The sequence below is a fragment of the Poecilia mexicana genome, unplaced genomic scaffold (assembly GCF_051168715.1).
Source record: "Poecilia mexicana isolate PSO_F unplaced genomic scaffold, ASM5116871v1 scaffold_18, whole genome shotgun sequence".
In the NCBI taxonomy this organism is placed as follows: Eukaryota; Metazoa; Chordata; class Actinopteri; order Cyprinodontiformes; family Poeciliidae; genus Poecilia; species Poecilia mexicana.
Genome location: NW_028263387.1, coordinates 4,902,190 through 4,918,081, shown reverse-complemented (window position 1 = coordinate 4,918,081; position 15,892 = coordinate 4,902,190). Strand labels below are relative to the sequence as shown.

General features: G+C 39.2%; 1 protein-coding gene across 1 annotated transcript in view; it reads left to right on the top strand.

The window, feature by feature from the left end:
- Positions 1-15,892, top strand: part of LOC106929113 (mitogen-activated protein kinase kinase kinase 11) — a 54,476-nt gene that overhangs the window by 12,874 nt on the left and 25,710 nt on the right. The window contains exons 2-4 of the mRNA XM_015005791.2: positions 7,798-7,978; positions 12,278-12,426; positions 13,241-13,416. Of these exons, the coding sequence (XP_014861277.1) occupies positions 7,798-7,978; positions 12,278-12,426; positions 13,241-13,416 (506 nt within the window). The remainder of the gene's footprint in view (positions 1-7,797; positions 7,979-12,277; positions 12,427-13,240; positions 13,417-15,892) is intronic.

Below are 15,892 nucleotides of genomic sequence, written 5' to 3'. Positions count from 1 at the left end.
TGTATCTGAAACGGTATGTTATTATTTTAATAATTTTCTTTAAAAAATAGTTAAAAACACTCCTTTAATCTATTAATTTGCAACAGGGAGAGCAGCCTGTGTTGCACAGTTCTGCAGTAAATAGGCATCTCTGTAATTTAAAACAAATAGGACAAACTGCCTTGAGCATCATACAAGAACTTTAAATGGAAGAGTGTTGGTGTGACCTGTTAATGTTCAGTTATTTTGTGTTCATGATGAAACAAAATTTAAATATAAAAGCAAAATGCCCTTGATTTATAAATAATGCTTAATGAGATTTATTGCTTTCTATTAACCGTATATAACATCCAACAAACATTGGTACCTTCAGAAGCTGCTTATTTCAACTTGCATCGATTTGCGCAATAAGATTTATTGAAAACGTTGTTTCCAGATTTCAACGATTCTGATAATGAAAGCACTTTTATTATTTTATTATTAAAACGTGTTCAAAAAGCTTTTGGCACTGTATCATAGCCTGTTATGACACAGTCTTTTTGAAACTGGCTGTTCAGACTAGGCTATTAGCTGGTTTTCAAACTTCCTCTCTGGTGGGAAGCAGCTGTTAAATTCCACAATTGTTACTCTTGTTATCTTGACGTCAATTAGGGTGTGCCTCAAGGCTCTGAGTTGGGTCCTGCACTCTGCAATTTTAATTAAAAATAAAATTGCCTAATGCATCTGGTACATCCCTATGCTGATGACACAGTTGTTTGCTGTCATGCAAACTGCTTTGCCCTTGTTTTTAATTGTCTTCAGGCTGCTTTTGACATTATTAAGTCACTTTTGTTTTATCTGAAATTGGTACTTAATGCTGACAAACATAAAGGCTATTGAAACTAATTACAACAGTACCTGAAGCTGTGCAGCTTAATTGAATTAAAGGCTTTTATTCCAGTTCTATCTTGTCAATATAATTAGATGGATTTAACATGTTTTAGCATGTTGTAATTTTGTGTGTAGTATATATAAAACACGTAGATGAGATTATAAATAAAGGTTTAATGGAAAAAGCTACCAAACAACTTTTTGTACTGTGGGACAAAACAGGAAGATTGAAAGTACACCAGGGACATGTTTATTTTTCAAATTGCACGCACGCACGCACGCGCACACACACACAAAAACAGTACTTTGAATTATTTTCTTTACATGCTCAGTATTAAATTAATTGTAAAACGTTTTAATAAAACAAAGCAGTAGATCTTAAAAAGGTGAGGCATATATTCAGATAAAGATATCTGAATATATATTCAGATTAAGATTAATTGAAACAATTAATATTTAATTGTTTTAATTAAAGAAAGGCGCACAGGTTCCTAACTTTTGAATTAGGATTTTATATTTTTCTACCTGGAAAATGTTTTCAGTCTATTTCCAGCAACAAAGACTTTCTTCTAAAACCATTGCTGTATTTAGCCAAGCTTAATGTTCAGGTGTGCCCTACAAATCTGTTGAGTAAAAAATCTCTGTATGTTTTTGGGTTGACTTACTACGATATTAACATGAAACTAAAAAAAAACAAAAACATGGCTAAAAAAAGATAAAAACACCTAATATTTCCCTTTTAGGATTATAGCATTTTGAAAAATAAGTTTCCTTTTGGATCAGCTCTACTACATTTGCACCAACTGCAGTCAGGAGGCACACAAAAATATTCCAATTGTCACAATGGACCTCTGACACGCCCCCTCTGCCAAACAACATATAAATGGTGAAAGTAAGATCAATATCAAGATAGAAAAACAAAGGGAAAACGGCATTAACGAGGAGTTATGTAGCGAGGCGATGTGGCTCTGTTTGGGCCTCCTGTGGCTAACCTACAATAATCAAGTACAACAACTTGGCAGCTGCCTCATACTATGGTTTTGAACAAGGTTTATAAATGGCAATTAGTGCTTTTGTAAGAGACTGAATGGTTCAAGGGATGTTGCACAATACAAGCCAAAAAAGAAAAACACTCGAGACCTCAGTTGACTTGGATGCACACAAGGGGAACTGGGTTGTTACAATATGTGACTGAATGAGTTCAAAAGGTATTGGGGAGTTTGTGATCTAACAGTGAATGCAGATAGATAAAGCAAAGCAAACTCATCCTCTCACTCTAGCAAGCCTGGCGCAAGAGAAATATTCCAGCAGGTTTCCGCTCTTGAGCACCCTAAATTACACAAGAGTTTCTGAAGAGAAAACAAGAAACTAGGTATGTCGCTTGACTTGAAAGGGAATAATACCTTTGTTGCTTTGCTAAAGAGAAATTAAGAAGTGGTAAGTCCTCCCCTTTCAGCAAAGCGCAGCTAAACAAACATGTTGCTTAAAAATAGTAACATATGGAAAATTTAGCTGGACTGGTATCTCAAAGATTGGTGTTTGCTCAAATAAGAGGTGTCTGATTGTTGCCTCAAAGATCAGGGGTTGTGCATCACGTTAGAAAAAGCTCAACATTTAGATCTAAAAGTTTCTTTCTTCTCTTGTTAAAGTCAGATTTAATCATGAATTTGTGGTTTTCTGCGCCTTATCAGCTGGCTCATTTAACCAAAGACACTCGCCGGATCTCTGACTCGGAGTGTTTCTAGGAATTAGCGGTAATTAGCTTGAGTCAGCAACACCAAGCTTGTGCGGGGCCATGTTTTTGTAGGAGGCCTTTCTGCAACTGATGCTCCCTTGTTTCCGTGCAGCAAACAGTAACCAAACAGAGGCCCTGTTGCCATGGAGATGGTGTCACGGTGTTTCTCTGTGGTGACATTGTTGGTTTCCCCTCTCAATCAGGACGATGTTCTGTCTGGGCAAGACTGATCTGCTGATGATACTTGCTGTTGCTCACCCCTCCTACTTGTGAAATGGCAGGTTTCTGTCTCTGTTTACCACTCTGAGCAACACGCACACCTTCCCAAAATGGAAGGAATGTGGGAGATAACAGAGGATGCAGGTGGAATCTCTTAAACAGCGTATAATGATCCCATATTGGACATGTCATTTGAAATTTCGGAAATCCTGTCTGCAAAGAAAATATCACCTTAAAGGTAGGAGTTTCTTTCGCTGTGGACCTTTGGAATTGTTTTGTACTTTAAAACTTCCCCGTGCTGATTTGACGATGTCAGCGGCATTTCGTTTTTATTTGGGTCAACGGCTGATTTGGACACAGTGCGTTGCCACATGCCGTCCAGTAAGCAGCTGACTAATGCAGCAGTCGCCATCCACGGTGGGAGTGGGGAGGGCTGGATGGGGGTGAACAAGGGCTGAACTGTGGATGCACTTTTGCGTGCTCTCTCTCTCTCTCTCTCTCTCTCTCTCTCTCTCTCTCTCTCTCTCTCTCTCTCAGCTCAGGAAGTGGGGGAAGAATGCGGCGTGTATGTGTGCTGAGATTGCTGAAATGCTTTCGCATGTGTGTTTTGCTTCTCCTCTTGGCTGCACGCGGATGTTGCAGAAGCATGCGTGTTAGTTCGGAGACCAGGTAGACCACGTGCTTCCTGCTATTAGGATCGCTTTTAAGATGCATCAATGGTAGTCTTTTTTTTTTTTTTTTTTTTTTTTTACAAGCTTTTATATTACTGAACAGAATGACAGATGAGCATAAGAGGATTCTTTCTCACCTCTATTGAGACTTTATGATTAGACTCGGATGTACTGCTAGAGTCACTGGACGACTGTCGTTTTTGATGCTTCAGCTGTCTCACCAGAGCGCACCTCTGGGGTTTGGTCTTCACTTTTTCTTCTTTTTGTCAGTGTGCACTCATGCTCAACTCTTCAGCTGCATCTTTTTCTCACACACTGGGCCACTGTAAACAACTTCCTAGAAACGTTCACAGCAGTAAACGAGTTGATCTCCTTAGACTCAGTCATTGAGATCAATTGCTTTGATTGGTGGTACTGTAAAGAGTTGAATCTGCAGTTCAGCTGAAAAGCATCCATGCACAAAACACCAGCTTGTTAACATTTAAAAAGATGGTTCTGGTTTCCAAATTTTGGTAACTCGGCTAAAAATCGTAAAGTGGAAAGTGCTTCTTTGTCATTTATGACTTTCTAATAAGAAAGAAAATAAACTGAATTATCCTTTTGTCTCTCTCAATCTCTTTATTTCAAGGAAAGATGGGCTCAGAGATTTCACTTCAATGATTTTCTTTTATTCGGACAAACATTTTAAGTCCTAATTTATCATAAAAAACCCAACCAAAACATACTTTTTTCACAGTCAGAACCGCATCAAGCCATCTGTCCAGTGTACTGAGGAGTGTTCTTTTTTTAATAAAATTTCCCCCCTCCGGATGTTGTAAGGAAACAACAGTTGGGTGATCAGTCTTTGACATCCTGATCTCTTCCTGTCTGTCTCTCTGGACTCATGTGACCTCTCCTAACACGTGTTTACAAAAATAACATAACTTGTTTTATGCTCAAAGTTCAGAAAACACTGGGCGAGGCTTAAAAAAGATGTTTTTCAGTTTTTAATGTATAGTGTTGCCACTCCAATTGGCCAAAATCCACGACACAGCCTGGCAAGCGAGGGTTGTGGTGGAAGCTGGGTGGTGGGGTGACTCTGTTTAGTACTCCCCCAACCCAAACAGCGGGCAATAGAACCCATGACTCCGATGTAAAGGGGGATGCAAATGGGAATTAAACGATCAAGACCTCTTTTCTTTTTTCCCCATCCCCTCCACCGGAAAATCTTGATTTATTCTGACTGAAAGCCTTCACTAATCTTCCGCCTTTGCACCTTCAGCTGGACAGGGTGCATAAATTGGCCTTGAAATTAGATTGTGAAAGACCCAAGTCTCTTCATCGCCTCTCAAAGCTCCCACAAACACAGCAGACAACACAACTTCTTGTGATGCATTCCTTTGTGACGTCAAAGTCTCTGCCTCTGGGCTACAAGGCGCAGCACAGGATGTCTGACAAAGGGACACAAAGGGAGTCCGAGAGATGCAACGAGAAAAGATGAAACTCATATTAATGTGTGAAGAGAGTCTGGACAAAATCGATTTCTTTTTTTTTTTTTTTTTCCATTGAGGTCTAAATGGTGGGGGACGGGAGGGAGGGAAGGAGGAGCGGGGAAAGGCGCCAAGTGCAGAAAGTCGGAAAGTGACTCCAAATAGCTGGAGTCCTACTTCCCTATAATGAGTGATACTTTTCTTTGCTGCTTCTCCTCTGTGAGTTTGACAGCAAGTCGTGCCCTGAACGATGACCGGTCTGTCAGCAAAGAGGAAGAAAGACACCACTGCCACTCGCTTGCTTGCTCTGAGACATGTGATCCAGCGTCACTGTTGAGCAGCAACCGCCGTCCTCAGCGTTAGACTCTCTCTACTGAGACTTGCCCTGTCAGGACTGCACAACACTGATCATCGGCACATCTTTAAGGACAAGTCTCCTGTAGGATATTTTTTACTGACATTGAAAAGCAATCCGTAAGGCAAACATTGCCTCTGAAAGAGTACTACAGATGCAACTTTTGCTTTAGGGCTGTTGATGTAGAAGTACAGAGAAGGCCAGAGGGAGCTGGATCTTGTTGATCTTGGATGTTGTCAGACAAGATTTTAGATCTTGTTGATGTATAGAAAGAGTATGACCGGGTGCCAATGGAGGAGTTGTGATATTGCATGAGGAGGTCTGTAGTGGCAGAGAAGTTTTATTGTGGTGCAGGACACGCATAAGAGGCGTGAGACAGGTGTGCTGTAGGAGGCAGAACATCAAGGATCAGCTCTGCGTCCCTTTGCTTGCTTTGGTGTTGGACAAGCTGACAGTTGACTAAACATGGATCATGATGGTTGCAGATTTACAGTTTTTAATGCTGTTGTGTTAGTCTGGTGAAAAGGAGCCCCTTGTTCTACGTTTTGCTTCATACAGAGGGTCTGAGCTCTGTTATTGAGAAATGATTGCTTACTGTAGATTTAAATTTTACCCACTCGCTAACCTTTTTGTCCATGACGTATGTTAACACGCCAGTTCAGTGCTACGAAGCTTACCGGAAATCGGATGCAGTATGTTCTGATTCATTAAAGTAGTTGTTGTAAAGGAAACAAGCAGATCAGTGGGCCTGACCTGCCACTAACCCCCCCCTCCCCCCACACACACACACAGTGTGGGTTGCTTTAGGAAAACACGCTTAATCTTACTAAGTTTAGACCTTAGCTTGTAGCTTTGCACCTAAAGTTTTAATTTATTAACTATGACTCAGTCATCAGTTTCTAGTGCAAAGCAGACCCGGGTCAAGGATCCTGATTGTAATGTTGACATTCGTGTTTGTGCTCTCCTTCTAAATCTATCATTTTGTCCTTTGGGATGAATTCTTCAACACCGTCCTTATCTCTCCCAGAGTTTCAAAATAACTGTTGCTTAAGAGAAAACCCTGTGTTTGAGGGTCTTTTTTGTGAGTCTTTATTCAACGAGCTGAGAGTTTTAAAGCTTGTCCGTAGTATTGAAGCTTTCTAAGCCCAAACAGCCAGATCTGTCCAGGCAGCAAAACCTTCTGAGCCCAAGTAGGCGGAGCACTTTCTGGGTTAAAACAGCTGTCAATGTTAGACACATTTAGTTTTTAACAAGAGCCATCTTTTTATTGTGATTGCTTAAAAAGAAAAAGGCTAACCTCTGAGAATATCATCTTGACATTGTCTCTTTGAAGCATATTGTAGGGACTGGAAACATCATGGACCAAACACAGGAACAGAATAAACCCCAAAAATAATACAATGATCAATAGAAATTAAAAATTTCTTTTTCTGACCTGCTATTATTACTTTGACTGGTTTTATGATTTTTTTTTAGTATGTTTTTTTTAAAGGAAAATAAGTATTGCTGATGATAGAGGTTTTTAAAATGAATGCATTACAAGATTATTCCCATTTATTCATCAGAACGTAGTGCATAATTTGAATTTTCTTAAACTTAAAAAAAACCCCTGTTAATCAAAGTTGGTTGATTAGCTGACGGTGGACAAGGCCTCAACTGTGATATAATCATTTTAATGAAGAAGAGAGTTTTTTTATTCTGCTTTTAAAATTCTTCCTAAAACCAATTTTTTTAAATTCTTTGGCATTCAAAAGGTGATGAGACTTTGCGTGACCTTGTTTGCTTGATTTGTTGTTTAATCTTTTATGTCATATCTTAATAGTTTGCTGTTATGTGCAGCTGTGGTTATTTTTAAATAAAATTGCTTTGCTATCGTTAAGTTTTATTTTCAGAAACTTAAGGTTACAAGGTTTTGACAGCATGAAATCATAGATTTACAACCAAAAATAAATGGGTAATTTTGTAATGACATCCTTTTTATGCTCATTGCAATACACAACACAAAACATTGGAATTAAATTCACTGCCCAGTGTCCATATGTAAATAAAAATATTTATGTTCCAGAAATCTTCTGAATTCTGCAAGTTAATTTTGAATATGTTTTTCCTCTTTGTGTGACTAGCATAGCATTGTAAGCATTGTATTTTCAATGCTTACAATGGAAGCACCTCGCTCCATGTACAGGAGCGCTGACGAGTTTTGGCGGGCGAAGACGAATATATTTACAACAGGAAAGTGAAGTGTGACGCAGGAATTGCTTAAATGTGTGTGACTGGATCATAGTGGGCTGAAAAGAAGAGGAAGAGGAAGTGAGAAAGAAACCGAGAATCCTTGTTCTGAAGGATAATCTCAGTCAGATTTGATTTTTATCTGCTGTTACGGGACAAAATCACTCTAAAGTTGTTTTATCAAAATGTAAGATCACGATGCCTCTGTCTAACACAAACCATTTTTTTTCTTCCTTCCTTTTCCTCCCTACCCGTCCTGGTGTTTTGCAGTCCTGCTGGCTCAGCCCATAGAGAACGAATGCATGGAGGGGCTGACGTTGAAGATCACTGACTTTGGCCTGGCGAGGGAGTGGCACAAGACCACAAAGATGAGCACGGCCGGAACCTACGCCTGGATGGCCCCGGAGGTCATCAAGTCCTCCACCTTCTCCAAGGGCAGCGATGTTTGGAGGTGAGCATGGTCACACTTATGGTTGAAACATCACATCCACTCCTCTTGGGGAGAAATTTTATGTTTGGCTTAATGACAGGAAGAATGTTTTAGGAGACTTTCAGGCTTAAGGACACCATTTTATTGTCCAAATATCTTGGTACACTTGACATAAGACATAACTAACAACTTTTCAGAAAGATAATAGCAGTTTGCTTTATCAAAATATTTTTTGTAATATTGATGATGTACAAGTTCTACTGGAACTTTACTTTTTTTTTATTCCCAAAAGTGAAATAAACTGCCAGTGGTACTAGTTCGTATTCATGAACGTTAAGGAATTACTGAGTTAAAATAAGCTCCAATATCTTGCTAAAAAGTTATTAGTTAGTTTTGTCTTATTTAATGTGTTCTAAGGTATTCGCACTAAAAACCAAACCAAAAGTACCTGGTAAGATTTTGTGTTCTTACAGTGCAGACTGAGTCATATAACTGTGCTTTTAAAAGTATTGTGGCTTTTATAGTTCATGTGTACGTTGGTGCAGTATTCTCCCAAAAATTAACAAAAGTTCAGAGGCGCTGGCGCTGCTACAACGTGCAGAGGCGCAGTTATTAAACTAGCATTAGCCTGGCGGGTTTTCACGTTTTGTGTTTGTAGTTTGACAAAAATTTTAAAAATGTTTAATTTCCAATGGATACTTTGTATACTTTTTGCGAGGCGTATGCTAGCATGTCCCAGTGTCGAAGGGGCTTGCAAGTTTTCGTTTGTGTCCAACAGATGGTTTTCAATCATCTGTAGAGCTTGAACTAGTGGAGTTGGTTTGGTAGGAGGAGAAAAAAAAAGATAGAAGTTGTAATTGGAGACTTGTTGATGAAGAGAAGGAGAGGCAGGGTGATGGATTGCAACAAGGCCACCGTGACCATGTGACGGCGTTCCCTTCAAAGGCCTGCTCTGTGCTTTGTTGTGAGACATGTGTACTGCACACTGTCCCATTGTCTCTGCTATAGACAGAGAAGGAGGCCTCACACCAGACCTGACCGCGGCCCTTTATCTGGGAATAGCTTAGTGTTGGTGTGTGCATATGTGTGTGTGTGTGGAGCCACATCTACACACTATAACCGGAATCCCCTGATTATGGTTTTAGGGTTTATCGTAATGACTGAGATTTCTTAAAGTGGTGTTTTAGAACTGGAATCTGGATGGACGTAAACACAAAGTCTTCATCTTGGCAGTATGAAGAAAGATTTGTAGTTTTGTAAATCGATGAGTCATTCTCAAGATTTGTTTGCCGAGATTAAACTTCTACTTTCATATGCTTTGCTTTAATTGTCACCCTATCCTCTCTGTGCTTTCTTAGGACACATTCAAATGAACGTCTAAGCAGAATCTCGATGTGCTGGAGCTATCAAAGAAAACCCCTAATTAGTCTAAGTTTACAGTTTTACCCCATTTTCTTTTAGTTTATCCACCGTTTCTTTCTTGCTGTCTTAACACGAACAGCGAGAGAACGGGGCGACACGTCTGCATTTGCAGAGCAAAGTAAGAAACAGCCTTTCTTTGGGGAAAAAAACCAAAAAAACGAAGGCCGATCTTTGTTCTCTTATTCTTTCTCATCTGTCCTCGGCTGCTCGTCTCCAGATTTTTGGAGCGGAACCCGACGGTCGCCTCTGGGTGCAAGCCGACGAGGCCGTTTTTTTTTTTTTTTCTTTCTTTCTTTCTTTCTTTCTTTCTTTCTTTCTTTCTTTCTTTCTTTCTTTCTTTCTTTCTTTCTTTCTTTCTTTCTTTCTTTCTTTCTGCGCAGTCACACAGCATGTGGAAGTTGTAATTAAGGGACTAAATTAAAAACAAAAAGGCGGCGGCCCTGTGCTCTCCTCACAGCGGGGCCCGCAGAGTGCGCTCAGTCAGGGCCGGCCGAGGGCTAATTGACGGTGTGGGTGATCCAAGTCCTCTACGCCACGCTTCGTCTTCTGAAGACACAGTGCTGAAGCCTTTGTGCGCGCTCAAAAACAAAAAAAGAAACTCCCCCTGTTTGTCTGTTTGTGATCATCATGCGTGACTTGTTGGCGCTTTGTAAGCATGTGGTTCATCCAGCATGATGCTCCATTGCATCAGTTTGTCATGATAGGGTTTTATCACGGTTGCACAAGAGCGAGCCCAGTGCCTATGCTGTTATCAGATTGTGTGCTGCTTGGGACTAAAATACATGCTGTGTCACACTGTCATCGAATAGTTAGGTGTAACTCATGTTCTGTTTTTAGTGACTGATTGCTCCATTTGACTGCAGGTTTGGTTCAACCTCTTCAGGGCATCGTGATATCAGGAAAATGTTTAATTGGGATGCTGATGAAAATTAGTTTTTTCTTTCTCTATGTGAACTGTTGTATCTCTGCCACTTAAAACATAAGGCCTTGTTTACACTGAGCTGGTTTTCAGTGAAACCGTAACACGTTTGTTTACACGTGATCAGTGATCAGATTCTCTCACAATGGCTGCGTTTCCATTACAAATGTGCACAAAACTTTGTGTATTTTCTGCTAATGTTGGGGGAAAAAGAAAACCCCCCCACAATTTCGCAATTGCAGTGTTTCCATTAAATAAGAAACGCAATTAAAATCATACGTGATTAAGCTGGTGTATGTCCAGCTGGTTGAATACATTGTCAACAAATATACCGACGATTGAAATGTTCTGCGCTCATGCAAGCCTTTGAGATTTGCACACACTGATGTTGCGATGACTATTGCCATTTGTTACACAGTGGACCCTTAGAATTTGCCAATGACTGTAATACCTTAACACCTAAAAGTTTTCTAAAGGTGCTTCTAACTGCCTATTTTAATTGGTCAAACATCAAATATGTTTCGGCACACCGCAGAAGCTAACAGTCTAAGTAACCTAAATAACCATTTAAGATGTACTGTTAAAAAGGGAATAGACCTATAAATATGACACAGATGATGCCTAAAATAGTAGAGAGGTTTTAATGCTTTTAAATGCTTTCTCAGTAATGCCATTAGTCATTATTCATGTAAACATCTTTATAAATTAAGTAAGCTGCAGCCTTTTTTTAAACACTTAATTAGTTTCTTATGTCACTTGTCTATTTGTTGTATTTTTCTGTTATTTTTCTCTTTAATAAGAACCAATCCTACAGTTTGTTTTGGCTCTGAGTGGGTCAGGTCTGAGCATGAGTCAGCTGCTTCCTCCACACAGCTTTGTTTGTGTGGAGAACGGTCAGCCTATCGTTTTTTTTTTGTTGTTTTTTTTGTTCATCTTATCTTTCAGCAGTTTCTCTTTCAAGATAGAAGCACCGTAGTCGTTGAACCAGGAGTCGTATTACATCTGCCAGTCTCCTCCCACTCCATGTACACCATGGACTACAACCTCACTTCCTGTTTCAGCCGTAGTATTTATCGGGTCACAGGCTCTTCCTGTTGCGCTGGAATTGTTGTCGAGCAGGATTTTCCAAGGACTCGTTTTGCTTTTCCCTGTGGCCTTTATGTGCTACAGTGGGATTATAATTTATCGGATGTTCATGAAACGTCTTTATTAATGTTTATTTACAGAAACTAGGTAATGTTAAAGTTCTGGTTAAAAAAAAGAATAAGAAAAGGGAGGGGGAATTTTGGAAAAAGAAAATGTGAAGAATGTAAATTATTTTATTGAAAATCTGAGATAAAAAAAGAAGTTGTATATAATTTCACATTTATTTTATTATTTATCTTATCATTTATTTAGTGGTATTAGAAGTGAAAACAATGCCACTTTTTCTTTTTTAGTTTTTGTTTTTATTTCCAAAGAACATTTTCTTCCACTTCACAATTATATAAATGCTTCACAATAAAATATGCAGAATATTTTTTGATTTTAATAGGTTTTGCTTACATCAGAAAGTGTCAGTATCTGAGGCCTCCATCAGAACAACAAAGATGAAAGAGAGAGAATTAGTCTCTCTACTAATCTACAAATATCTGTTTTATAACTAAGAATTTTTGAAGGAGATATTTTCTACAATTCTTGTGAGTTTTGCTCTTTTCTTTTGTGGTGCACTGATAAATCAGCCCAGATTTTCTTAATTTTGGGAGATCAGTAATCGGCCGATTGCATGTAAAACTGATCTTATCCACTGATCTTACCTACTATATTTAGCAACATTTCAGACAAAAATAACCCCAAAACAGTATCAGCCAAAATCTGAACCCCGTAATTGTCAATCAGCCAGAAACCTGCAATCAGTGCACCCGTTCTGCTTTTTTTTTCTTTTTATGGTCCATCTTTGTTCTGAGCAAACCGTAGTTTTCTTTTTTCCCCATTTCCAGCTACGGTGTCCTGCTGTGGGAGCTGCTAACAGGGGAGGCCCCCTACAAAGGGATTGATGGTCTTGCCGTCGCCTATGGAGTCGCCGTCAACAAGCTGACCCTGCCCATCCCTTCCACCTGCCCCGAACCCTTCGCTCAGCTCATGTCAGGTGGGCTTTTTTCCCCGTTTGGTTGTTTGAGGTTGATTCATCATTGCAGCAATCGCATAATAATTTTTTTTGTCATTTCCACAAAGCTGCACTTAAAAGAGAGAAAACAGATTCATCAATGTGTTTCTTTTTAAATAAGAGGAAGTGTGTTCTGGATATGGCTTGTGCAATTTTTTCTTCTCTTGTTCAACGGAAAAAATACTTGAATATTTTGGTATAATATACTTTTTTATGCTTTATTTTTCATCTTTCTTTATTGAAGAAAAAAACAACAACCCTAAGTCACTGTTTGCCCCCAGATGATTGTTTAATTAAAGGATTTGTTTTATTATTACCGTGCCCAAAGTTTTACAGCAAATGATGCCAAACTCCCCCGAAGCAGGTTAATTAGGCAGAACCCTCTCAATAACAGATCAGCTAATCCGTGGAATCGGCTGGCATAAACGCCTGGATCGCATGTAAATAAAAGTCACAGGCACGGCAGGATCTCCATTAAACATTCTCCGGTGCAGAACCAGCCGTCTCAATGAGTCACCGGGCCTAATTTAAGTCGTAAAAATCCGATCTGACGGCTGCTGAGTCGAAGCGTTATGAGCGAGCGACTTCCTCATTTCTGGAGGAAAAGAAGTGAAACCGTTCTGGGAACTACTGAATCTGTCAGGTTCTCTCTACCGTCTTCAGGAGGCAGCTGCAACGAGCCGAGGTCAAACACAGATCTGGTGTTCTCAGGGTTATCGGCGTTTCTGTTTGTCTTCTGGGCATTAATGTGCGATACAGTTTGTTACGGACACGCTTGCCTGTCTGTGTGTGACAGAATGCTGGGACCAGGACCCTCACCGACGGCCCGACTTCGGCTCCATCCTTACGCAGCTGACCGCCCTGGAGCAGCAGGTGAAGGAGGAGATGCCACAAGAGTCGTTTCACTCGCTACAGGATGACTGGAAGCTGGAGATCCAGGACATGTTTGACGAACTGCGGGCCAAAGAGAAGGTAAGAGGTTGGCGGAGACTTCAGCTAGCGCCTAGCTGAGACATTATGATGTACCTCATTATGATGCTACATCATAATGATGGGAAGAACAGTTGGCCTTTTGAAGCCACCAATCCATTTTTTCTCCTTTCAATACCGATACTGATATCTGAGGTTTAGTATCGTTCGATTCTGATGCGATACAAAAAGCAGTGCTGAAATGACTAAAAAAGTTTATTTTTGTCATTTTAAACACAGACATAAATGTACTGAGTTACCGCACCAGTAAAGAACTTAAACCCACCAACAACTTCACAAGCTTGGTCAAACTTGTAAAAACAACACAATTTTAATTTGTTCAGTCAGTGCAGTTAGGATCAGAACAGCTAATGTAAAATAAATAATAAAGAAACTGAAACTGATAAAAATAGGTGTTCTACCTTAGTCAGACATGTAAAAATAAACTGCAACAAACCTTTTAAATGGTACAGAAAGTGCAATTAGGAACTCTAAATGGATGTAAGATAAATAATAAGGGATGACATCACTCAGGATATAAAGTATAGAATTGGACTGATTAGATCTGCCCTTCTGGATTAGGCACATTGATTCACAATCTAGAATTTTTTCTGGATTCCTACATATAAATGACTAAAACAATATGGTGGATAGTTGCCATATCCGGCCTTATGAATTTTTATGTTACCTGGTGTGTACTTTCCATTTCAGGATGTCGTGACAAAAGCACATGTGTTCAGCAAATAAGAACGACAAAGAATAGTCTAAAAATATGTTGATTTTATGGCTGAATATTTACCACAAAATTATGCATAAAACCCCCCAGAAAAAACCCTAGTAAAAATAGTTAAAAAGTAACATTTTGTTACTTTTTAAGGAAAAGTTTGGCCTAACGTTTTGTAGGCCAAACTTTGTAGTCAGCATTAGCAATGCATTTCCTGTAGAGACTCTTCCTCTACTGCCTGTTATTGAATTTGAGCAGATTTTGCCTGAAATGCCATCTACTGTTCAAAATAAGAACTGCAGTATAAAAGCCAAAGGGGCACTCTTATTAATTATTAATTAATTAATCTTATTAGCACAGCAAGCACTTTGGAGGAGTTACTCGTGTACCTAAAGTAGAAAGACATTAACATTTTTGAGTTTCCTACTTATTGCAGGTCACATCACTGTCATTACTAGCAGCCCTACTGAGAACCCAGCTAAGCCTAAATATGTAGTACAAAAATGCAGTTTGTTGATGAGAGTATATTTATATGTGCTGAAATCAATCATATCAATCAGACTCTCTGAAGAAGACTGAAAAAATGAGACCCTTGGTTTAAAAAGTCTGCTACAGGAAATATTTTAGTGTAAATATCAAGTAATGGAACAAAACCTGACTAGAATCTACAAATGTGTCTTGCAGCTTATGTCATTTTGGTAATAAATTTGCTGCCTTTCTATTGACAATATTCTCTTCAGTTGTGGAAATATTTTATTTCCATGTGTTGAAACCTGAAAGTCCTACTGGACTTTCTCTGTCAGGACAGAAGTGTCAGCCATATTACGGTTCACATATCAAACCTTTTATTTTTTTCGTCTTTTACTACATTCCCTTTTCAGCTCCACCGTTTCTTTTTATACAGATGTTTTGGTAAGTCACACGACTCCTTTGAGACAGGCAGCTCTTCTCATGATTGAAGCGTCGGTTATTTGTTGTATTTTGAGCTGAAAACATCAAATGAAACCTAAAAATGATGGCCTCTGCGCGAGCTCTCGGACTGGTGTTTAACGGGCCTCGCCTTGAACGTTTACTGGCGGAACGGCGCATATTTCTGCTCCTCTGAGCTGGCATTTTAATGTGAGCGCCATCGAGCAAAAGCTAGCTCCGATTTAAGCCGGTAAAGTTGTTGCTGGGCTTTATGAAGAACACACGTTACCTCTGGATATATTGGAGGCTGTAAAGCCGTTGTTTATTGGGAGCTCAGGTTGTTTTTCAGACCGTTCCTAACAACAGTAGTCCAGAAGGAGAGGTAGAAAGAGTTTAAAAGCTTTACTTGTTGTTTTCTCTGGTCTGGGGAAGAGCAATGATGAAAAGCTGGGCAACATTATGAAGTTAAATCTTATTCAAGCTAGGTCAGTGGTACTTGTAAAGTAAATGTATATCAATAGAGGTACACCATGTGTAGTGTAAGCTCCTAGAAGTAAATATATGTTATTGTGTGCTCTTTAGTGAAACTATGTCTATTAAATTGTGAATTTGGCAATGAAATATTGTTGCTTGGCTGCCGGAGTACAAAGAAAAAGTACTGAACGTAAAAAAAAAAAACATTTCTAAAATGAATATTATACAAATAAAACATATTGAGGCACCAATAAAAATAACATTGAACTGTTAAAGTAAAGATACTGAACTTAGCATTTGGCTGCTTAGCAAACATTGGCTAATAGCGCATCAAGTAGCTTTACGGCTAGTTATTTCAGCTTTTTTAAAAAT